At 32.4% G+C, this 27304-nt stretch overlaps 1 protein-coding gene across 40 annotated transcripts in view; it reads left to right on the forward strand.

The window, feature by feature from the left end:
• LOC145683699 (uncharacterized) overlaps positions 1-27304 on the forward strand; it is a 606036-nt gene that overhangs the window by 180922 nt on the left and 397810 nt on the right. For 36 of the 40 annotated variants that reach the window (XM_081755114.1, XM_081755113.1, XM_081755079.1 and 33 more), the window contains 4 exons: positions 1547-1597; positions 3076-3141; positions 6803-6844; positions 24053-24085. In XM_081755114.1, coding sequence (XP_081611240.1) covers positions 1547-1597; positions 3076-3141; positions 6803-6844; positions 24053-24085 — 192 coding nt within the window. The remainder of the gene's footprint in view (positions 1-1546; positions 1598-3075; positions 3142-6802; positions 6845-24052; positions 24086-27304) is intronic. The other 4 variants (XM_081755076.1, XM_081755095.1, XM_081755100.1 and 1 more) reach the window with 1 other exon arrangement.

The raw sequence follows: 27304 nt of genomic DNA on the forward strand, positions 1-27304 counted from the left end.
CATAATGATTAAATCAGAATTGCTTATTTTACTGAGCATGAATTTTGAATATTATTTTTTGATATTATTTCTTTGCTATTTCGAATTATAGTGAAATAATTGCTAAAGTTTGAAGACGAGTAAGCTAATTCTCGACATAATTTCTTTGGAAGTACTTTTGAATCCATGAGATGGACTATTGTCCGAAATTATTCGTCAGGATTTTTTGGAATATCATTTATCTATAACTTGAATATTTGTTAACTATCGACATTTTGTACTGGTAATTAGATTTGATCTACAGTCATCTAATGAGAGAGCTGTTCGTCTGGGAGTAGACGTCTGTGAATAATACAACTGCCTAAATGTGGTGCATCAGTCAACCAGAAGGTTCTAGACGGTCCCTCCTACATACGTAGTTCCGGAAGACATGCGAAATATTCGAACGTGAATGACAATGTGTGGAGAGCAGTCACATCGGCGGAAATTCAATCTGTGCGTGAACCTGCGGGATGTAATAGGTCTGACGCCAGAATATCAGATGGCATGACGCTGGTGCCATGGAAGATGGTGAAGTTTCTTCTGTCGGCTTTCATCTGCATCATCCAACCTTACCCTTTCTTCTTCAGTAGAACGGGCTTTTTCAGTTTGCAAAAAATATGAGAAAATAAGAAAATATAAGGAACTACTCGATAGATAGATTTTCGTGACCGTGACCATTGAATCGAGAGGCGCCTGAGGTCTTGAAGATCAGAATGTTATCAAAGAAGTAGGCCAACGTATTGCACTCGTAACTGGTGACAAACGGGCTACTCATTTTCATATACAATGTATCTGCATAGCATTTCGCAAAGACAATGTGGCTTCCATTTTGTGTACACTAGATCATGACTATATATTAGAAGAGGTTTTTCATTTTATAACTAACTGTGCACAATTTGTTGTTTTCCCATATCATTTTTCTTTCTTTCTTTTGTATGTATATCATTCTACCTTTTTCCTTCTTTCCAATGTTACTTTGTTAGTTTTTTCTGTATTTCATAATTAGCAAGACTTTTTATATCGGAAGGTCTCTCTCTTTTTCGCTATATATATATAGTGTTAATGAACTATACATTGAAATGTAAGATATGATCGAATTTATATCTAGTTTTCCCATTTTACTGATTATGTTGATTTTGAAACTATTTCGTTGAACCTGAAAATAAGAGGATTATTGATAAATAAAAAAATAAAATTCTTGTTGGATATTGAAAACTTTGTTGTTTTTATACGTATGAATGGATGAAAATAATTAATATTAACTCATCATTCTAAGTGTTAATATGATGACGAAAAGTACTTAATGTGAAATTAGAGGTTAATCCGCAAATGTGACAATTTATTTAAAAGACATTCTACTAAAGTAGTTTCAATAATAAATACTAGAATTGCTCAAACAATAAATTTCGTACCACAAATTAGCAATACTATAGTTCAGAATAAGTTTTTTACTAGTTTAGAATATTACAAGTTCTATTTGAAATATTAATATAGTATGTTTATGAACTTTGTCATTCCCTTTTAGGTTTGCTGTGGGGCTACACCACGAAGAAGATAACTCCAGCTACTCCACCAGGTGAAATATTTTATTATTTCTTTTCAAAGCTCTGTTGGTCGTAAAGTTTGTTCGTAAGAATAGGATAAGCTTTTGCTGCTTAAAATTAATTTTCGTTATTAATTTAGGTGTTTTATTCATTTCTTTCCTGGGGTTTGCCGTATACATCTTTACATAAGAACTGTTACACGAAAAAGTAGGAAAGGTATGATTTTGTTAAATATTTATTGACTTGTTACACTATCCTTCTATTGATAGTGTATTGTTAAAACTTGTATTATATATCAAAATAAGAAATGATTTTCAGTGAAGGATACATTTTACAATATTTCTCTCCGTAGAGTGAGTAAGTGCTTGCCGCTTGGGTGAGTAAGTGAGTACTCATTACCGTAGCATCAACAATGTAATCGGCTAATAATGTTAAAGCCTTTTCTTTGTTTTGTTCTTGTTATGCAACACAATTTGAATATTATTCATGTTACTAGTTAAGATAAGTTAGAAAAATATTAACCCTTTTAGTATTTTTTTTTGTAAATTTTGTTACAATGGCGTAGTATCGACTTTGACCGCTTATTTATTTTCTTTAATACGTATTTAAGCCGGGTTCTTTTCGCAAGTCAAGAATACAAAAAAGAGAACAACACAGATGCGTTTTGGGACCGGATCGTCAACTTGCCAGCGCGAAATGGGGCGAAGAGGCGTGATTTTTTATTCCTTCTTAAGGCAAATTTTGAAAGTTTTTGACGCCTTTATTTTCAAGATACCAGATTGAAACTTTGCATACACTTTGTGTGTTCCTTTCTGTATTTCTCAATTTCTTCAGATCGCTATGTGAAACTACGGTCGGGCCCGAGCAGTCTTTTTCAGAAAAAAATACTGTTTTCCCGAGTTTTCCGGTTTAGGTATATGATACGGACATGTGAGTGATGCTGTTGCAAGGGCCTTGTTATACTGAAGAAAATTTTCTCCGCCCTTTGTTTTTAAGATAAAAGGTAGAAATTTTGTATTACGTATAAAACAACCCTGGCTCTTGCCAGAGGGGTGCAAGAATTTCAACTTTTTTTTAGAAAAATCTTAAACTTTTACCCGATGTTTCAATTGCTGGTGTGTATTACGTACAAGCGAGTGGAACATAAGCTCCATCTTGAAAAATTATATTTGAATTATGCTCCTAGCATTAATAGTAAGGAAACAGTAGCTTTTTGAGTGAGAGTCTAAAATTTACATCAGAAAGTGGAAATAATAAAAGGGTTAACTCTCTTAACGGCTAGCTGTAATTCTAACATGTAGAATTGTATGTTACTAGTACTGAATTATACTAATATTCAAACTAGGTCAAGATAGAAACACTCATAGTATCTAGATGTCATTCATAGTTATCTGAATCCGCAATGCTCTTTATTCTTACATGGTAAATCACACACGTAATCAAAAATCCATTTTAAATAACACGTAATAGGAGAAACTGAATCTGAATGGTTGTCATTATTTGCTTTCAGTACTACATCTCGTACCTTCCACCCTACCTCCACCTCCAGCGGGAAGTCAGGTGAAGAACTTCACAGGTAAATATTTTCATAATAACTTTTAGAAAATAGTAAGCAATATTACAAGATTAGATTTCAGTTTTCATAAGAATTATATAAAATATCAATTTATGGTAAACATTCTCTTTTTAATAATTCCTACTTTGTAATTATGATTGAATGCATATTGGTATTTGAATATTAAGGTGTAAACTAAAAACTATTGTACAGATTGTTTCTATACTAAATATCAAAAGGGAAATCTGCTTACCAGTGGTTCAGAGAACTACATACACAAATTTCAACCTAATATTTTTCGTGCTAACTCAAACGGATCAGCTATTATTTATAAACTCATAAGTAAATGACAATTTAATATTCTATAGATGTATTTCATTAAACAATAAATTTGAAATATGATCACACATACAGTTAATCCTAGAATACATCAGGCAGTTATAATCTTTATATAACATCAGCATGAATATTTCTTAACTAGAGTATATCATGTGCGCAATACACACAAAAAATTACAAATTTGAATTTATCTTCTGTTAATAAGTACATTGTGAGAATGAAAGATTGAAAATGTCAATTTAATTTATGCACATACCTAATGAACATAAGGATTACTGTGTTAGAAATCTTTGAATTACATGTAAGCAACCAGACGTTATTGGACTGACTGAGTTCATGTGTTTTTAAACGTAAAGTCAGCTTACATGACACGCATACGCCATATCACTTTTTAACAGTCATTTTAATGTTCCATTTGCAATGCAACACTTGTTACACGCACGTATACATATAAGGTAGACTATACCAAATCAATTGGTTTTATTTAAAAATATTAGGTCTATTTTTTCAACGTGATAACAATATGTAAAACACAAAAATCTTATGCTTCTTTTATATTGTGAAGTGTGTTGTTGGATAAGATTGCCTCTACACGAATTAGAACATCACGTATGCACTAAAAGCGCTTTTAGGGTGAACTTAGCAAAATAGTTTTCGCAATAATCGATTCGTTTCTATCTATTTACCATAGAAATACGAAGTCAATCATTAAACAACCGAAGTAGTTTTATTTTACATAGCATTTCTGTGATCTACGTAAAAGTTTTTTTCAGAAATGTAAAATTAATCGAATGAAGTCCCTATATATTGATTGCGACATATTTAAAAGGAGTTTCTCTAATCAGAACGCTATATATATATTGTTATTATGAGCTTATTAATACCTGTTTTCTTAGGATACATGTTTATATAATTCTACACATACTATATAATGCCTGTTTAGTCATTCCTACTGAAATATCTAAGACCTATATTGTCAAACCTGTATTTAATGATCTAGTGATATTGAATTTACAATTTTGTTCGTATTTTGCTTCTTCCTCTGGAAGGAAAGTAAAGAAGAAAAGTACATGCTATGATAGTGCATGTTCTAGATAAAACAAATTTGTTTTGGAAACAGTATTCTAAAACAGCCATAAAATCGGCTTTATATGACATTTACCATATTCTGATAATATCTACTATTAATAATAATAATAATAATAATAATAATAATAATAATAATAATAATAATAATAATAATAATAATAATAGAGGTAGTAGTAATAATAGTGTTAGTAGCAGAAAGAGTAATGCATTCACCTCTTTATTCAAATCTGGGTCTGATAGAGAACTTTCAAACGAATGATTTTATTCCACCGACATTCGTTTTAGGTATTCTCTATCCTCTCCTGAAATTTTAGAATTGAAAACCCTGGTGCAAGAACGAGATAACTCAAATTGCTGATGTATTCAATTAAAAAAAACTGTTGAAAAGCAATTCACTTTCATTTAGATTCCAAAACGTTTCTAGAGAAATGTGGTATTATAGAGGTAAATCGTTTCTTTGAAAAAAGTTTGGTGGCTAAAGTAGACTATATAAATTTCTAATAGTATTTTGTTTCAAACCTGAACGAAAAGTAAAATTGAAGCTATCTCATTCTCACATCGACGTCTTCAGTTCCAAAGTATGGGGTGGACAAGTGTGAGAAATCATTTGTCCGAATGACCGTTTAACCATTCGTCCATCAGTATCTTGATAGGTATTAGAGTAAAAACACCACAATGTATCGAAATGCAGCTTCTACAGTATAATGTGCACTTCTGGGATAGATTGTAACCCCTCCGTTAGCTCTGTTCAGATCGAATGTGGTTCAAATGGGTTATTTTCGGTTTCACTACACATTACATAAAGCAAAAACGGTTACACATAGTGATGAGTGTAATTCGACAACACATCTTGACCATCAATCAAACTGTACAAAAGTGTGGTCCAGATTAACTATTACATTTGGTTTCAATACATGTTTCTACGTATATCGTCATAGAATAACATTTGTAACAGATAGCGAGATCTGGATGCCTTCAAACTATCCATAGGCTAGCGGGAACATATCTTGACTTTCACAACACTAACAAAACTTCAAGTTTTCAAATTTATATTAATTCATGTTTCAATACTGATTTAGATTGAACATAAACGACAAATGCAATGCAGATGCGATTTCTTTGCAATCGCATCTGTTCTTCCCACAATATATTTCATCTCATCACTGAAGCTCTATTCCAATCGAATGTCACGACGATTATTCATTTACGGTTTCAACGCTTGTCATTACATAAAAACACATTGTAATTAATAGATAGAATTTCTTTTGCAAACAATTGAGCGTTTCAAGGAAACATATCATCATCATCCCAAATTGCAAGATAGTTTTGTCAAAAGTACATAAAAGAAGATCTACCTGAAGTAATACAACAATTATGATGATCTTCTCAGCTCAGTTGCAGCACGCATTTAATAGTTCTTCCATACAGCTCATATATTTTTTTCAATATAGATATTCAATTATATAAGTTACACAGAGAAAGTGCATTTCAAGAAACGAATATTCTCTTCAAGGAGTTTCTCATATTTGTGAAAAATTTTAAGAAAAAACATAATTTATTTATATAGATATACTTATTAGGCAGTTTAATTAGGCTAGCATGTGATTTTAGTGATATTATTCAAATATCTTTCCTTTCTCTTTTGTAGCAAAATCTAGTATAAAAAATTATAATGATATTATGAAATGAACTTGCTACCATTATTGTAAATATTTGGAGTGATTTTTTGATATTAGGAGTAATATCTCTGTTATTTAAGAATCGATTTCAATATAAACCTTATGCAAAATTCATGATGAGCCTCTCAATGTAAAACTACAATTGAGTCTTTGTAAGAGTTCGTGTAAAAATAAATGGTTACTAATTTAATGACATTTTGAAACGCAATCTTTTAATGAATTATAATATAATGATTGTTCCTGAGTTCAATATGTTGTTTCACTAATTGGTGGTATTATATTAATATTTTTCATTTCTGGAACAACAAGTTCATTTTTGCTTGGATTAATGTTCTAATAAATATTACCGAATATGAATATCAGTAATATCATACTTTAAAGTAGGAAAACCGTGGAACGTATAAGGTTAATAAATAAGGTAGATTTTCAAGAAAATAGTAAAAGCAATGTTAGTGTTTATACTAAATATTACAATACAAGGATATAACGCATAGCTTTATTGATATTTAATATATTTATGTTCATTATTCCATTAACATTTAGATTGTCATTAATAATATTTTATCTCTTTTCAGAGACTACAATAATCGAACTTATTCCAACACATTCTACTACGGGTAAGTTTGAGAAAAGGTATGATTTTTGTATGCTTATTGGGCGAGATATATAAGTGCTTTTTCACTATTTCTATAGAAGCCTGGATGATTAGAGAAGACAACAAAGGTACGTTTCGAAATATTACACAGATCTTCGTCATTTTTGTATAGAAAATAACTTGTTTCACACGTTTATTCTTCAATGAAGTTCAGGTTTAGTTTCCCATTTTTTCATATGTTCAAGGTGGTATTGCCTCTTTTATCCCACGCATTTCTACAACTATATAAAATATACAATCTTGTTCAAACATTTTTGTCTCCGACCCTAATAAGGTCATATTGTGGTAGATATACATAGACCATTGAAATATTTATCTTCAATAGGAATCTCGATCTGCGAAAGGAGATCGACATTGATATATTTGATTCATACTGCAGATACAAATGTAGGATTTGGGAAAAGTGCATGACCCAATTATTTTCAACAAGACTTCGGCCTTCGATTATTAGTGTAGAAAGTACAAAGTTTATAATCGTCTTTAATTCACGGAGCAAGACTTTTCCTTCCAACAAACTTATTATATTCCGGGTCTGAAGAACAAATCATTTTTACACATTAAAACAAATTGTTTGTATGTTATACGATAAGGCGGTATGTCCTTTAGTAAAGTAATATATATATCTTGAAATTATGCTTTTGAGCAAACCCTTAACCATTGACATATTATAGAACGAAAGTGATTATATTCCAAAATACTTTAATTTCTAATCTATTGTTGAAGAAAACATCGTGTAATTTCTGTATTTTCTTGAGATATGCATTTCTTTAGCAGGCATATTGTATGTGTTTTGCAGTAATAGTTTTCGCTGTCTGCGTCAATCGAAATTCAATAACGCACAAGATTTTTTATGAATATTGCTGTCTCTGTTAAGAAGTTGTATCGTTTTACGATCTCCAGAGTAATCTTAATTACTAACTGTTGTCTCAATATACTCAGGATCATAAAAGCAACATACATTATACTCCAGTTTATAATTCACTCAATTCGTCATAAGTGGTTTTAATTTTGTTGCTTGAAAAAAGTACAATATTTCTACTAGTTGTTTGATTTGAAGCTATCCACAACAAATATTAAAATTTAGCAGATGGACTTTTCAAGTTCTCTTCATTTTATGTCCCTTTTCTCTAGATTTCTAGTATTAACAAAATGCATTTTACTTTGTACAAAGTATAGTACTCATAGTACTACTATTAACATTAGATGATGAAACGGTATATTAAAAGCAAATATATAATAAAACGTTTTAGATTGGCATAGTTTATTAAATATGTTGATTATTGATGTATATAAGGATTCAAGCAATACTTTAGTGTTTCACAACGATTGATAATGCCAAAATAATGCACAACAATCAATGTTATTGGAAGACAATGTGAAGTTATATAATATATAGTCAATATCTTACACGTTACATCAGTAACTTTTGAAATAACCCAGAAGGAAATGAAATATCTTTTAGATGAAAAAATATGTGCTTTCAAAACATACAATTCATAATGAATATTGAGTGAGGTAATCACAGCACTTAAAAATTATACTTGTGTTCTCTCATTACTGTAGGGAGTACTCCTCAAGGAGGTGCTGTGACCGAAAGTACTTATATCAAGTATAATGTTGTACATAAGAAAGTTTTATTACTTCCAATCTGTAACGCCCCTTCCACCTATCATACACAGAAAGCTTCCAGTCCGACAACCATTATTATTTAAACTAATAATAATAATAATAATAATAATAATAATAATAACAATAATCGTCAGACCGAATGCAAACCGATTAACGCCTAGTCGATGGGACTTTGAACCGGAAGATTTAGTTCTCCATCGTACATCCAGTCAGTGTGAAAGTGAATTATTATTCCAATATTTCCAAACAACAGTAAATCCAAAATAAACAGGAAACAATATTAAATAATAAATAAATGACGACAACCAAAAATTTCAATTTTCAATAACAATTTTATTAACAATATTGGGTTGTATATTTGCACTATTGCGCTAGAATAGTGTAAATATACTATTAAAAAAATACAACAAAAAATTATATTAAAAAATATACTATCAAAATACCTGAATGATTCAATAGGCAAAAATATTTCTTTAATAAACTTGAACTCTAAATAGTAATAATATCCAAATATTCTTAAATGAATCTTCTATTATGCAAGTAAATACAAAAGCAATACGTTAAGTCAAGTTCCTCTAAATATCAATGATTCTCAATGATTCTATAAACGTTATTTTTTACCTGAATTCATTAAGATAAACAAACTAACAATTTACAAGCGCGCATCTAAATATCTCTTTCCTTACGAATTCTAATAAAGATTTCAATTATGAAAATAATCACTATTAAGCAAAAAGTCTATACGATGTCTCTTTATGTTGTATTAAGCAATGCATCAATTCTATGAACTCAGTCTCAATTTTTATAAAAGTGGAATGAAAATGTTGAACCTCAATTCTTAACGTTAACATATATTATTTAACATTTTACACAACTTTTAATCAATACCTTTTTAATATCTTTCATTACTCTTTTGAATAAAATGGAATGAGAATGTTAGAGGAAAAATGATTCGCATTCAGTTTTCTAATGGCAAAATACTCGGAACTTTGCATATAAAATGAATATTAACCAAGTCCTGTAAAATAATCCAAATTAGACTGGAAATATTGGAATTCTAAAGGCTTTTAACAATTGGTCACTTTTGTCCCCCGTACTACTTAACTCCGAAAGAATGGAAAATTCCATAAAAATCTAGAAATTTTCGTAAGGGTGAAGAAATGATGGAATTGCCTTAGCAATACAACCTGAAGTGCACATCAAATCGGACAACCTCACAATACACAGAATAAGACCAGTCACAGTCACTACTTGTAATAAGTCAAAAATTACACCCACCTTGACTTGTTTATAGTATGGATTACCTTCTATGTGTAACGCCCGCTCTCTTCTGGTAGTTAGGCTTCCGCCTGAGCTTTCTGATATTCAATTGAAATCAGATTGGTGGTAAAGACGTCTATTTTCGAAAGTTAAGTAATTCCTTGCAATAATCTTTCTATGCCTTAGTTTCCAAACGAAAAAGTAAAGCAGGAAAGAATTATTTCTGGTGTTTAAGCTAAATACACCAGCTAGTGCCCGATAGGAATTACTAATAAGGTGATCTAAGCGGGCTTTCACTCAGCACAATAGGCCCCACAAGAACTGCCCTTTAGAACTCACTATTCCTCTGCACAGAAGTAACAAAAAAGAAAGAATAAACTTACAAAGCAAATAACTCTCTGTTCTATTAACTCACAAGCATATAATTCACTAAGAAAGAAAACTTTCACTCTGCTATTCACTTTCATTACTTAGCGGCCACAAAACGAGGAAACAAAAAGAGCCCGTTTGACTTGCCACTAAGTTTGCTTGCGAGAATAGAATAGACGATGAATAAAACATTCCTTTTTCCACTGATCACTTCGTTATTTAACTGATATAACACCAATATGATTTCATCGACAGTCGACGATAATACTCTCATCACACAAACAGGAAAAACAACGGTGAACAAATTCTCAAAAGAGAAACCCTGCCGAAACGAAACAAAACTTCATTGACTGCACAATCCTCTCGTTAAACCAGATACTCCGTTTTAACACTATTCCAGCTATACAAACGAACAGAGTAATCATCCGGCTATACCACTACGAAACAGAAGGGCAACCTTCCGGTTAGATAAATACGACAGAGTAACCTTCCGGCTAAGTAAATACGAACACAAGTAAAGTAGGCACGGAACCCACTTTATCTTGTAGATTTGGTTTTTATAGACCACGCCCACAATTCGCGACTGCAATCTTTCCTCTAACAGTCTTACCAACTCTACTTACACTTTTAACAGTTTCACTCTTTTTTCCTTCCTTCCTTCCAACATTTTTACTTTTTCTTTTTTTAAAAAGAAAACATAATATGACAATATCAATGAATCTAAAACAAACCATAGTGACTCTTACAATTTCTATTGATCAACTCAATCTATTTTACATTGTTTTATCCTTCTTTGGATTAAATTCTTCTTGTGTCGTGTCCATACTCGTCGGCCTCATTCCACAGTTGGCCTCATTCCGAAGACGACACGGCACATTCACCAGGCCTTTACAAAAAATTCTGCTCCAGAATTTTTGATAATAATGATATCTATAAATATAGAAAGTTAACATTAATATACAAAATATAATTTCATACATATATATTTCATAAATTCAATCAAAAAATATATCTAACTACTACATTATATACTATACACAGGATAAAATTTAATTGTTATATACAAAACTATATACAAAAATTTCGATAATCACGGCCGTGATTAAAATATATGAATAATTATATACAATTTATTAGTAGTAGCTTATTAATTTAACATTTTATTATATACACATTCTATTTTTCATTTCCAATTTTCGCTTCCAGCTTTTCATTTAACTTTTCAATTCCTCTGGACCCGATAAATCTTAATTTCGGAGACGTGACTCCGCTTATACGAATTAGGATTATCGTTCTCGTCCGAAATTAGAACAGTATTTGGTGTCAAGAACCCCCTGACTATAAATGGTCCATTCCATTTATCACTGAGTGATTTAGCAACTTTATCTTTTAAGGAAGATTTAACATGCGCACGAATTAGTACTTTTTCGCCTACCTGGAACGCTACTGCTCTTCTTCTTTGCAGCATAAGTCTTTTCCTTCTAATCCAGCTTTTTTCCATATTCTTTATGGCATCTATCCATAAAGTTTTAGCTGACTTTCCGGCTATATCTGCTTCTGAGATGTCCCATCGATTTTCTAGTGGGGTGTAAGAAGGACGTCCTAAAAATATTTCGATAGGGCACATCTTTAGACCGGAATGCTCGCTATTATTTAGCGTATACTGTAAATCTGGTATTAGAGTCAACTATAGATGTTGCTTATCTGGAAAATAAGCACGAATAGAAGACTTAAGCGTTTTTGTAAAACGCTCTGCAGCGTTCGCTTCAGGGTGGTATGGACTTAAGGCAATATGCTTTATCCCCAGTCCGAGCAAGAATTTCTTAAAGAACTCAGAAATAAACACAGAAGCGTTATCGGTGGAAATAGCTTCTGGATATCCTAAACGACTGAAGATATTTGACATTTTGTCCATTATTGAGGCTGATGTTAACGATCTCAATTTCTCTAGCACTACAAATCGGCTAGCGTTATCAACCCCAATTAATATATACCTATACCCCTTAGAGTTAGGCAATACACCAATAATGTCAAAGTACCAATGCGATCCAATCCTCTTACTATATTCTGATATCAGTAACCCCATTTTTCTTTTATTCTCTTCCTTTAAAGCTGACACCTATGACAACATCTAACATATTCAGCCATTTCCTCTTTCATATTTCCCCACGTAAATCTTTTCATTAGCTTTTTCAGAGTCCGATAGGTACCAGCATGACGTCCTACAAGCTTATCATCATGATAGTACTCTATCAGAACTCTACGAAGAGCCTTAGGGATAAAAATCTTAAAAGGTTATGAACTGAATTAGTCTTCTTCATAAGTATCTTTTTGTTTAAAACAAAACCAGAAATGATGTCGCCATTTTCTAATCTCTCTATAATCGCTTTCAATTCTGGGTCTTCTCTTTGAAGATCTTCTATTGGTTCCTGAATCAGAGGCAACTTCCATCTATGAGCTAACCTTAAGTTGCTATCAAAAGCCGCTAACCCCAAAGGTCCGTTTACTAAACTAAACTCAAATGGATCGTACACTCTTGTGAGAGTGTCAGTTATCACGTTATCTGCAGACCTAACGTGTTTGATCTTAAATGAAAACTGACATAATGTCTCACAATAGGGCCATACTTTAATAGACGCTTTGAGTTGCTTAATATCCAAGTCAAGGCCTTGTTATCTGTCAGGACGTCAAATTCTTTAACCAAATAGTGTTTAAATCGGGACATAGCTTTTACTAGGCTTATAAACTCTATCTCGTATATGCTTCTATGTTTGTCTGCTTCTGATAATTTTTTGCTGAAGAAACAAAGAGGTTGAAGTTCCCCGTTACTGTTCTCCTGAGACAAACAAGCAGCTATGCTCTTTCCTGATCCGTCTACATTTAATACAAATCTCTTATTTAGATCTGGGGTCTTTAACACAATATTATCCACCATTATATCTTTTAATTTGTCTAGAACCCTTTGGTGTTTAGGACTCCAGACAAATTTGTTCTTAGGAGATTTTAGTTCACTGAGAGGTCCCATCAGTTCCTGGAACTCAGGAGCGAATTTCGCGTAATAACTGAAAAGCTCCAAGATCTTCATAAGACCTCTTTTATTCCGTGGAGGTGGTATATTTCTAATTGCTGAAACCCTAGCCTGGTCGATTTTCATCTGATCTCCGGTAATAATATACCCTAGATAATTTATCGTAGTCTGAAAGAACAAACATTTATCCGAAGATATAGTAACGTTATATTCTCGAAATCTTTCTAATAACTTAATTATAGTGTTCTTATGTTGTTCTATCGTATCTGAAAATATGAGAACATCATCAAAATAAGATCGTACTCCTTCCCCTTCCAAATCTCCAAGTATTTTATGCATCACTCTATTAAGAATGTTACTACCAGTTTTAATACCTACTGGAACTCTCGTAAATTGATAAAGACCCTTTGGCGTAACAATTGTAGTGATGTCACGTAAGCTAGAATCAAGTACAACTTGAAAATATGCTTTCTTAAGATCAATTTTTGAATAGAATTGCTTGCCTGATAGGAAAGCTAAACATTCTTCTATATTCGGAGACGGGAAAGGATCATTTACTATAAGCTCATTTGCTTTAACAAAGTTCCCTACAATACGATAACTGTTGTCCTTATTCTTCACCAAGAAACAACTACTGGTGTAGTTCGAATGGTCTACTTCAATTAATATACCCTGCCTAACTAATTCTAAAAGTTGAGCATCAAATTCTTTTTCTTTATTCTTAGGCACAGGGAATTGATTTTGCTTAAAAGGTTTGTTGTCGGACAGATATAATTTGCCTATACAACCCTTTATACATCCGATTCTATTCGTAATAACGTCAGAGTACTCAGCTCTTATCGAAACCATGAAAGAATCTATATCAGGATTCCGAAAACTCCACGATTCTCGATTAGAGTTTTTCACCTGTATGTTTTCTGGGTTTTTCACCTGCGGGAATCGATCAGAACTATTAACTGGATTACGATTAATTTCCTCCCCAATATATTTCTTATTGTTCTTCAATAAGTCGTGGAATTTCTCTGACTGCTCGACGTCCACGTCAGAAGCTTCCGAACAACTAGATGATTCATTGTGTTTAACTTTCGAAGTCGCTGCAGGAACTACAACAACGTTCTTCTTTTCCTTTTCACACGCAACACCACGATCGTGCTTCATCTGATGATCATTAGCACAATCAATAATGTTTGTTGTCTTCTTTTTCTTCTTTGGCTTCTTCTTCTTCTTCTTCGATTGTTTCTTTTTCTTAATCTTGGGATCCTTCTCTGAAAGGTCTAAATCCGGAACAGTCTGGTAACCGGTGTCACAATTCATATCTTCTTTCAAATTGTTCTTATCTTCAATGTCACCAACATTCGTCGAAATCATCGCTAAGTCCACTGAAGATCTACGATGTAAACCATCTTGATCACTATCCAATGACTTATGCGTGATGGAAGAGGTTTCTGGACATCCCTGATCATTATCCAACCTCCGAATCTGCTGGTCCACACTAATGCTGTCTCTCGATAACTCTCCTTCAATTAAATTTCGTAGCCCAAGAAGCTGCGAAGCATCAGGAGCATTTATAGTTAATAAATGTTTCTCTAGATGTTGAAGATCGAGATCGCACTGTACTCCCTTTTCGTTTGGACGGATTGAATACGAATCTGCCCTAATAAACATTGAAGATATTCCCGAAGATTTGTTAGATAAGTTCTTCTTTCGAAACTTTACACCAGTCCCTTCTCGTTGACTAGGCTGTTCTCCAGATCTAACTCCCTTTCGGAATGATTCTACAAAATCCCTGCGATAATTAAGTCGCACACGTTTCTTTCCATTACACAGAACCAACAAATGTTTCTCGTAATCCACTAACGCCGACGTTGAACGCAGATACGGAATTCCCAACAAACAGTCGCAAGGAAGATTATCAGTTATTCTGAATACAACAGATTGAAAAAATCCTGATAAGTTAATCACCAAAGTCACCTCTTCGTCCGTAACAAAGTTACGACCAGAAGGCGCATTGATGGTTCGTTCTTCCACCTTACGAACATGTTCTTCCACATTGCATCTTTTAACTAGATCTCGATTCACTAAGTTAAAACTAGAGCCCCCATCAACACAAATATTAGTTAAAATATTATTAATTTTTCCAATGACGAACGTTGCCACTAATCCGTTCATTTCTGATGGGACACTGTTCTTCTTATTAACTGGAGGAACAAATCGATTCCTATTCAAGTTCCCAGAAAATCTTGAAGTATCCGAAACCCTAAAACTATTCCTCATGAGATTCGATTTTACATTAGGTAAAGTAGAATTCGGATTACTATTACAATATTCTTTCTTATTTACTGAAGAACCTAAATTCGAACACATTTTCTTTTTGTCTTTGTTACTCCTATATAATTTAACATATTCCATTTGTTCCCTATTTTGTGAAACATATTGTTCGGATTTTTCTAACAATTCTTGTCTATTTGCTGGACAGTAATAATTTAGCATCCGAAATCGTTGATTTGGATTCATACCACTTAAGATTATTAAAACTAGTTGACCTTCATTCAACCCGAGTTGTAAAATACCCATAGATATCATCACTGATTTTACATAATCGTTAATTAATTCTGTCAACCCCTGTTTTCTATAAACCTTTTCACCTACTAATGAATGCACAACTGTGGGTGTAATATATCTATGCATTATATTATCCCTAAAATAAACCCAATCAATGTTATTATTTAAAGCTGAAGTAACTTCCTTCAATATACTACCGTCACATCTAGAGAGAATTACTGAAAGAATCATATTAAATGAATAACTAGTATCCATTAATATCTCTTGGATCTTAAATAACATCTCAAAAGTCTGAATGCTATTATTTCCACTAATGTTCTTAATTTCTGACAGTTTATTCTCTAAATATGTTAAAGATTTATGAAAGGTAAATTTAGTCATCAGCTTATGTTCTAGATTCTGATCTGAATATACATGATCTTGTCTATTCGTAGGAACGTTATTATCCCTATTACCTTCAGAACTATTCTGGTTTCTATAATTCGAGTTATGACCATGCATTCTGGGATTAGGAATATTTAAACTCACTTTAGGAGTTGAACTCAAAACATTAGAAACTCTCCTATAATAGTTTCCAAGATTTAGATATCTGTTCTGCATTCCAACTCGTTCTACTGAGTTACTACTATCAGAAACATTCGGAATTTTTCTACCTAAAGGCGGTTCCAAAAATGTTACTCTAGGATCATTTCTAGTAATTTGACTATTAGATGGATTAGCCATACGACTGGCTCTATCTAGATCAACTGAGTTCATAATCGATTGATTATTATCAATAGGAACACTAAAAGTTCTTACATTAAAGCTATTAGCTAATGGAGGAGTAAGTTCCATGCTCAAATGACCAAAAATTGAATTTTGATCTAAGCTAGGATAACCAGTAGCGTCTACTGTTAAGAAATCTGCATTCGACATATCAATGCTAACATAGTCTTGTCGAGACTCCATTATTTGATCAGTATTTGAATAAACAATGTTATTAAGAACAACAATACAATATAAGAATAGTATATTATAACTAAACATATACAAATACTACTATTTTCTACTCTACAATAATACTAACATGGAAATCTACACGACCAAAGCAACAACGCTGGAAGGAAAATCGAAAATATTCAAAGATTCCAATAGCATTTAATATATACAAAAATTTGTAAAGGCTGGCTGAAATATTTCTATCAAATTTCAAATTCAATAAAAATATTATTCATTCAATTAAATTAAATTAATTGAGTCACTATAATTTTCAGAAATTAATTCTATAATTAATTATGTATTCAGAATTCCAAAAAAATTTTTGGTAGAATTATAATGTTGGAGAAGAAAAATTTTTTTCAATCTCAATTTCAAAGTATTTGAATTACTACAAATTTATTTTCAAAGTGTAATTCAATAGTCAAAAAACTTATTAGAGACTGAGAATCTATTTTAAATATTAACAATAATAATAATATTCTAAACGAAATATAACAAAAACAAAAAGCACTCGACTTGTGTTCGTATCTTGTAACGCCCCTTCCACCTAGCATACACAGAAAGCTTCCAGTCCGACAACCATTATTATTTAAACTAATAATAATAATAATAATAATAATAATAATAATAACAATAATCGTCAGACCGAATGCAAACCGATTAACGCCTAGTCGATGGGACTTTGAACCGGAAGTTTTAGTTCTCCATCGTACATCCAGTCAGTGTGAAAGTGAATTATCATTCAAATATTTCCAAACAACAGTAAATCCAAAATAAATAGGAAACAATATTAAATAATAAATAAATGACGACAACCAAAAATTTCAATTTTCAATAACAATTTTATTAACAATATTGGGTTGTATATTTGCACTATTGCGTTAGAATAGTGTAAATATACTATTAAAAAAATACAACCAAAAAATTATATTAAAAAAATATACTATCAAAATACCTGAATGATTCAATAGGCAAAAATATTTCTTTAATAAACTTGAACTCTAAATAGTAATAATATCCAAATATTCTTAAATGAATCTTCTATTATGCGAGCAAATACAAAAGCAATATGTTAAATCAAGTTCCTCTAAATATCAATGATTCTCAATGATTCTATAAACGTTACTTTTTACCTGAATTCATAAAGATAAACAAACTAACAATTTACAAGCGCGCATCTAAATATCTCTTTCCTTACGAATTCTAATAAAGATTTCAATTATGAAAATAATCACTATTAAGCAAAAAGTCTATACGATGTCTCTTTATGGTGTATTAAGCAATGCATCAATTCTATGAACTCAGTCTCAATTTTTATAAAAGTGGAATGAAAATGTTGAATCTCAATTCTTAACGTTAACATATATTATTTAATATTTTACACAACTCTTAATCAATACCTTTTTAATATCTTTCATTACTCTTTTGAATAAAATGGAATGAGAATGTTAGAGGAAAAATGATTCGCATTCAGTTTTCTAATGGCAAAATACTCGGAACTTTGCATATAAAATGAATATTAACCAAATACTGTAAAAGAATCCAAATTAGACTGCAAATATTGGAATTCTAAAGGTTTATAACAATTGGTCACTTTTGTCCCCCGTACTACTTAACTCCGAAAGAATGGAAAATTCCATAAAAATCTAGAAATTTTTCTAACCTAACTACCAGCCCGCTTTCTTCTGGTAGTTAGGCTTCCGTCTGAGCTTTCTGATATTCAATTGAAATCAGATTGGTGGTAAAGACGTCTATTTTCGAATGTTAAGTAATTCCTTGCAATAATCTTTCTATGCCTTAGTTTCCAAACGAAAAAGTAAAGCAGGAAAGAATTATTTCTGATGTTTAAGGTAAATACACCAGCTAGTGCCCGATAGGAATTACTAATAAGGTGATCTAAGCGGGCTTTCACTTAGCACAATAGGCCCCACAAGAACTGCCCTTTAGAACTCACTATTCCTCTGCACAGAAGTAACAAAAAAAGAAAGAATAAACTTACAAAGCAAATAACTCTCTGTTCTATTAATTCACAAGCATATAATTCACTAAGAAAGAAAACTTTCACTCTGCTATTCACTTTCATTACTTAGCGGCCACAAAACGAGGAAACAAAAAGAGCCCGTTTGACTTGCCACTAAGTTTGCTTGCGAGAATAGAATAGACGATAAATAAAACATTCCTTTTTCCACTGATCACTTCGTTACTTAACTGATATAACACCAATATGATTTCATCGACAGTCGACGATAATACTCTCATCACACAAACAGGAAAAACAACGGTGAACAAATTCTCAAAAGAGAAACCCTGCCGAAACGAAACAAAACTCCATTGACTGCACAATCCTCTCGTTAAACCAGATACTCCGTTTTAACACTATTCCAGCTATACAAACGAACAGAGTAATCATCCGGCTATACCACTACGAAACAGGAGGGCAACCTTCCGGTTAGATAAATACGACAGAGTAACCTTCCGGCTAAGTAAATACGAACACAAGTAAAGTAGGCACGGAACCCACTTTATCTTGTAGATTTGGTTTTTATAGACCACGCCCACAATTCGCGACTGCAATCTTTCCTCTAACAGTCTTACCAACTCTACTTACACTTTTAACAGTTTCAATCTTTTTTCCTTCCTTCCTTCCAACATTTTTACTTTTTCTTTTTTTAAAAAGAAAACATAATATGACAATATCAATGAATCTAAAACAACCCATAGTGACTCTTACAATTTCTATTGATCAACTCAATCTATTTTACATTGTTTTATCCTTCTTTGGATTAAATTCTTCTTGTGTCGTGTCTATACTCGTCGGCCTCATTCCACAGTCGGCCTCATTCCGAAGACGACACGGCACAAATCGTATTTTCTTATTAATAAAGTAGAATATTCGCATATAAATCAAGTCATATCCAACTGTATTTAAAGGTGGGAATTCATACGTATTTTCTCATAATTTTCTTCATATCATCTAAATAAAATATTTTATCGATAAATAACTAAACCAGTTATACGTCTTCTGAGAGAGGCGAAATAGGTACGTGCTTCGAAATGATAATAATTCAAGTAATGTACTATTATTAGCTCATAGGTACTATTTTTGACCATTCAAATTGAAACATTGTATATTTTGTCTTATCAGAATACGTAAAATCTAGAAACAGTCTGGAATAATTTGTGGATAACTTTCTTTTTTTAATGAAATCTTAACAAGTATTGTGGCACTGAAGCCGAGTGTATTTGTGATTCAAAGGCGGCACAATAAGTTACTTAATAGTTATAATTATCTTAATCAGCGAATGCGTCAATTATACCATTTATTTTACATTAGTTTGGCGTATGATTAAAGCGGGAAAGTTTCCTATATGTGTAATCATTGTTGATGCATTGCTGGCACAATGATGGGAATATACAATTAAACAGTCGGAGAGACAGAAGGAATCAGGTGATGTGAAAAATATGAAAATACGTTCAAACCTGTGATGCACCTATCATATATACATTTTGTTTACTTTAATAACTAGTTCAGCCATTTTGCAAACACTCTCCAATAAAAGGAAAGTGTTAATTTGCAGTCTAGTTTAACAGTTTAATTTCTCAGTATGCTAAAGTATTTGAGCAACTACGCGAACTCTCATAAAATCATATTCGTCTGATTCTAGACTACACAAGTATGGTTATTGCGTGGTGAAAATAATTATTTATGTGATGCAATTGGGAACAAGTTTTTGTTCGTAGTTCCTCACGAATAGTTAAATTGACTTCTATTGAATAAGTTCAGATGAATATGCCTGAATGTATCTCGTTTCCGTCGTTAATATTATTTGGATATGATTAATGATGAATATGATTATTTTCTTAATTCTGATTTGTGTACAAAGCAGTCTAACGAGGGAACCTATCCAAGTGCAACCCTGACTTCGAGACGAGACTATGACCGTTGGATACCTTGTCCCAAAAGAACATAACACGAAAAGTGATACATCCTCGATGGCAACCGTTGCTGAGATATAAGAAAAGTTAGAAATTGTGCTCCATACTGTACATTACAAAGTCAGATTCCGGGTCAGATTTTTCGGAAACGGTCGAGTAAGGAAACTCAGCGAATACATCAAATTAGTGTGGGGAGCACAGCACCTTTTGAATGAAAATTTTGTGCCCCGGGGCACTCGCAGGGTCCCAGGCGGGGTCCAACTCAAAATTTGCAAATGGAACCGGGGGTCAAGTAACATACTGTCTGAAAGCTATCGTTAAATAAAAGAAGATACAACAAATCTCAACTCTCTACGATAACCCTGTGCAAACGGGCAACTGGGCAAAATGTCAATACAACCTAAATCAGAAAATCTATGGCCATGGTTCTAAATCCGTTAAGTTGCGACAATAATAAAACCGAGAAACACGTTTAAAAGTGCAAGGTGTTGAAGTAAAGCAAATTGCTGCAGTCCCTCTCTCTCAAAAGCACCCTCCGATATATTTTATTTCTGCACCTTATTCCAGTTTTCTCTAACCTCACTCCTCCCCAAGTTGCTTCACAGTTTCAAGGTCACTCCTTTTCATCTTTACCATCATGTTTCTCGTTCAGCAAATCCCCCGTTAGAAATTTCACAGTGCAATCTGTGAATTTCGGATCCCGATGCGCGAAGCATATACCGTTGCCTTTTGACCTTCTCACCCTCCACGACAATTGCGATTCACAATGTATCTTTTCTCTTCTAGGACATGAAAGCCAATGGTCATGGTTATTCTATGGTCCATTGGTCATTCGAAGTCACACTTATACTTGGATAAGGTACGTTGTGCGACTTCGTGAGAGATTCTGCAGCACTTTGCTTTACTTCAATACCTTGCACTTTTAAACGTGTTTTTCTGTTTTGTTATTGTCGCAACTTAACGGACTTAGAAATGTGGCCGTAGATTTTCTGATATAGGTTGTATTGACATTTTGACCAGTTGCCCGTTTGCATAGGGTTATCGTAGAGAGTTGAAATTTATTAACAATAGCTTTCATTTAACAATAGCTTTCATACAATATGCTACTTGACCCCCGGTTCCATTTGCAAATTTTGAGTTGGACCCCGCCTGGGACCCTGCGAGTGCCCCGGGGCACAAAATTTTCATTCAAAAGGTGCTGTGCTCCCCACACTAATTTGATGTATTCGCTGAGTTTCCTTACTCGACCGTTTCCGAAAAATCTGACCCGGAATCTGACTTTGTAATGTATAGTATGGAGCTCAATTTCTAAATTTTCACGCTTATATCTCCGCAACGGTTGCGATCGAGGATGTATCACTTTTCGTGTTATGTTCTTTCGGGACAAGGTATCCAACGGTCATAGTCTCGACTCGAAGTCAGAGTTGCACTTGGATAGGTTCCCTCGTAAGACGTTTCGTTGGAAGGTATCTAAATCTTTATAGTTCAAGAAGGTACATCCTCAAATAGCTCCTGCTCTCTTAACGTTTTTTTCAGTTACATTTTCAGAACAAAAACATGTAAGGTTATCAATAAAGGAAGTGGATTGGGTATTACATAGTAGACTGAATTTCCTACACTCATAAGGACTCTTGAACACCAAGCTTCTTTCCTACCAACATTTTCAATTGATCTTCTATGTATTGTTTGTGTTCATTGAATTTGTCGAAAGCAACATGATATATTAGTTTCTTAGATATTCAACATACTTATGTAAGCAGGATGTACGAAGAAGCTATGAAAGCGTAAATTTATAAACTAAATGATAATTTACATATCCCTACAGCTTATTATCACATATAAAAAGTAGATATAAATAATACTCATTAAGTTTCAGCTGATAAGTTTTAGTAAGAGGGTCATTCTATAAAAATGAACATCATAGCAACACTACGGAATTAATTACACAATCAAGGAAAACCTATCGCCAGTTGAAGCTGAGATCTGGATTCAGCAGAATGTGTGCATGTGCGCTCACTAATAAACATAATGTGTCTGCGACAAATATTGGAAATGGAAGTGACTCGGCTAACGTGTCTATTGAAGAGAAGAGGTCATACATAGAAATTGCAACTTAACATCAAAAACCTACAGGGACATTCATCGTGGTTACGTGAGGCAACAGTAGACTTTTAGTGCAGTTTTTGTTGGGCTACTTGTTTCGGTAGTTTTAGCGTTAGCATAAGGATGATGGAACTTAATGAAGGCCAAAATCATCAACAGACTAATGAAGTGTGTAACCTTGAAAATGATCGCATCAACCCTTGAACATCGTATTAAATGTGATGATCTTTATGGCATCACAGACATTACATCTGCATTAGTATACCAAATTCTGAAATTGAAATTTACAGGATAGAAAAATTTTGATCGGTAATTCCCCCACTTGTTCACTGCTGAACCCAAGAAGATACATTTTAACAATGCAACGGTCCTGAGTTAAGGATTCAATGTTCACGATGAGAGCTTCCTGCGTCACATTATTTCAATTAATGAAACGCAGCTCTAAGACTTTCTCCAGAGTTGAATTCACAATAAAATGAGCAGAAAATAATATCTTCAAGACCAAAATCGTGTCACCGATGTCAATGAGAGGTTACATAAATAATGATATTTGCTTATTATCCTAAAGACATTATCATAACGGACAGAGTACCATGTGGAAGAATTGTCACAACAGATTATTAATGTGAACTCCTGCAGTGATTCTCCACAAGAACGCTTGTTTTCACACCACTAAATGGTTTACGTCAAAGTTTTTCAAATACGGCTGGGAAATGTTTTCTTAGACTTCCAAACGTGCGGACAGGAGTTCAACAAATTACCACTTCTTTCCAAACTTGAAATAACGTTTGTATGGACGTAAGTCAATTTGTCTGCCAGGAAGAGCTTTCTGCAGCCATTATCCTAGCCATTCGACACCTTCACAAAAATGGAGGCGTTTATTTTTGACGGAAGCTACCCAATTGTTGGGATTCTGTCATTGCCAAAGAACAAGGAGAATTAAAGGCAAAAAATGTTATATAGGAGTTAGATGTTATTTGATTAAATTCCTCTTTACATAGCTATTTCATTCTTAAACTGGTAATATCATGATGGTATTTTGAAGCTAAGAAACGGTGTATAATTAAGCCAACAAACAAATAATAGTGATGAGTATGGTAGTGAAAGGGAAAAAATAGTTATGTGAGTTGTTGCTTTTAATTTTAGATGAATGAAAGTTAGATCAGTAATTTTTGGAATAAACCAAAAGAAGATAAAATATCTCTTAGATGAGCAAATGTGTGCTATCGAAACATAGAATTGATAATAATTACTGAATAATGTAACTTCCTAGAAAATTATACCAATGTCCTCTCATTACTGTAGGGAGTACTCCCCCAGGAGGTGTTGTGACCGAAGGTAGGTAATTTTCTAATATATAATGTTGTAAATAGTGAAGTTTTGTTAGTCTCGAATGCATTCACTTTCTTCTTAAAAGTAGGTTCTCCGTATGTAAATCAGGTCGTATCTTACCGTTGTTGAAAGGTATCATTTCAGAAAGTAAGTTCTTATATTTTACGTCCTGTTATTCATAATGTCAAAATAAAGTATTTCATCAATAAATACCTTAAGTAATCGTGAATCTTTTAAGAGAGTCACAATGTATTTCTTTCCGAGAGAGAACGTTGGGATTCGGCATTGCCAAGCAATGAGATTGTATTGGAGGACTCTAAAGAGATTCTCTCCAAACAATAACCGTGTAAGGCACGGAACGTAAGTGTAGATATCTTCTGAATACTCAGTTTAGCTATCAAACAGTATATATTAATTCCCAAAGATAAACACTAAATTATGTGAACGACAAAGTTTTGGTTTATCATACTAGTCCCCATTTCTTTTTATTTATTTATTTTTTGAAAGATGAAATATTAGCAGTTCATTTGTATGGATTCGCAGCAAGATTCTTTAAAAAATAAAAACTGACCACTTTCTTTTATCCCTATAGAAATAATCAATTCTTAATATATAAGTTTTGTTTTTAATGTGGTACAATTACTTACATATATTATTTATATTATTTCAATAATGGAATGTATTGAAACAATATTCCATTTAGGATTTGTATTGGATTTTATTGGCAACGTATTGTCTTCATACTACTATGATCAATTAGAAATTTAGCCTTAATTTACTTACGCATACAGCAAATATAAATTACTTGCTTAATTTATTTTTGGGATTAAATAAAACTAACATTCAATAATTGAAAAAAAACTTTTATAAATAATAAAATATTATTTTAATAAAATTACAATATCGTGCTACAAGTATTCTTCAAACTCCGATGATAAAATGTAAATATGGATCAATAAGTAATCCATATCAATTTATGAAAAATAGTATAATATATACAACATGAAGAATGCTTATGTCAGAGCAAGTTTTCGTTACAGCCTCTAAAGCTGTTATCATATTTCAAAGATCTTGTTTTAAATTTTACATTATCCAGTTTATAAAAGTCTATCTTCGGCTTCCTCATCACCAATCGATATATTCCATCTTTGGTTACTCTAATGCATCGTACATCTGGTGATGCATTTAATAGTTTTAATCTTAACCAAGATTTATGTATACATGCTTTTTAGTGTACTAATGCAGAAAGATACGGACACGTTATTTTCCGCTATGAGAGAATATTAAACACTTTCACACACATTGATCACTTATCACTCAAAATTTCACAATCATATAATTTCATTAGTGTCAATTTCATAACATTTACCATAGTCACACACTCTAGAGTAATGAAATGTTGAACATATTTAAAGATTCATTTGATCATTACAAATTGCTTTTTCAACAGTGACAATGTCCATTTATTTGGATACAAGAGAACGAGTAGAGAGCAAATGCAACAAGTCCACATTAATGTCTTGAAATAATTTGGAGAAGCCAGTTCCTTAAACTATTCACTATTCTAACAATAGTTTTGTTTTTATTTTAGTCTACTTTTGCGTTTGGCCCCAAAGTAAAAAGGATACTACTCTGCTACTCGGAAGCAGGTGCAAGTAACACATACTTCATATTTACTCATTATCAAACACCTCCACTGCAAGAGACAAATCTGATTGAATAATTAACGAGTACCATTAGTACTATTATGCCATTTTCAGGTCCTAGGTTAGTATAATATCGAATGGAAAATATGTATTACTGTTGATCCACCTTTATGTTGAAAATTGCCTTACCACCCGAGAATCTATAAACACTGTTAAACGAACTAGCAAACACGAAAGTGGTTTCCATAACTAACATCATAATTGTGCTAAATACTTGATTGCTTCTCCTACTTTCTCTTTTTACTTTCAAGAAAAGTGTGATGACTTCAATAAAATGTAATTGCTTACTATTTATTTCGATACCCGAAAGACATTGTTCTCTATGCATCTCGAAATGAGTAGCGTGCAATTTTCGTATGAATTTTCCTATTAGATATTCAGGCTTACTTAGACAAAAGCACACAATTTGGGTCGGCATATCATCATCTGAAAGTCGTAGATTATAGCTATCTATTGTTTACTGCTTTTCGATTTCGATTACTGCGTTTTTCTTATAGTACCTGCGAAATGTGTTTAAGTTCTTTCACGAAATTTGGTCCTCATTATGTGCAATTATCCGTTATATGTTACTTAACTTCACTAATATTTCCAGATTTATATCACTGTTAAATTCTAGCAATTACTTAATATACGCCAACAATGATATATAAATTGCTAAACTCTTTAGATGTAATTTACAATTTTCAGTAGTTTTCTAACAATATGGAGGTAAATTATAAGAGATACATTCATACTCTACGGATTCAAGCGTTAAATTTCATTTTGGTAATTTAATTTGACACTTACTTAATATAGAATAGCATTGTAATCATTACCAATGTTTATTTTTCAATTTATTACATTGTATTCTGGGATGAACTGATGTATAATTTATATAAATGAAATTTCTAATAGCGGGTTTTGTTTTCTTAAAACATATCAGATATAAATCATCCACATAGTTGTATCTAATATTCTTGAAATATTTAATTTTCCAAAAGTTTAAGCGAATGGTATAATGATAACAAAAATCACAAAATAAACATCAAGGTTAATTGTGTATCAGGAGTATATTGCGTAACAATCCAGGAGTGTCTTACGTTATTCAGTTTCAATATCAAAATAATAAGTGAAATAACATACAATATAGTGCAAGTATTAAAGTAGCTGGTGATGGTATGAACAAATATCTTGTAAATAAGTGTATACGGTAGAAGCAAATTATTTTAAATTTATTGTATTTACAATTGTTTAGATATTTAGGATATTTAAATAAAGCACTAAACATTACGCCTAAAGAGATCACATTTTAATCATTTTATAGCGATGTACTTCAAACATTGTTTTATGTGCGCTGTACTAATAAAATTAAATTGGTCAAAATTGTATAGTTATTTTTAAATATGCTTATCTTCAAATAATAATTATTAAAATAGTATGTAACAATAACTAGATTTAGAGATTATAATATACTTTTACCAACTAGAATTTCGGAGTTACATGCCAGTTAGAACTAATTAACAAAAATCTGCGAACTATT

Source organism: Thermobia domestica, chromosome 4, assembly GCF_964235325.1.
Source record: "Thermobia domestica chromosome 4, izTheDome1.hap1.1, whole genome shotgun sequence".
NCBI lineage: Eukaryota > Metazoa > Arthropoda > Insecta > Zygentoma > Lepismatidae > Thermobia > Thermobia domestica.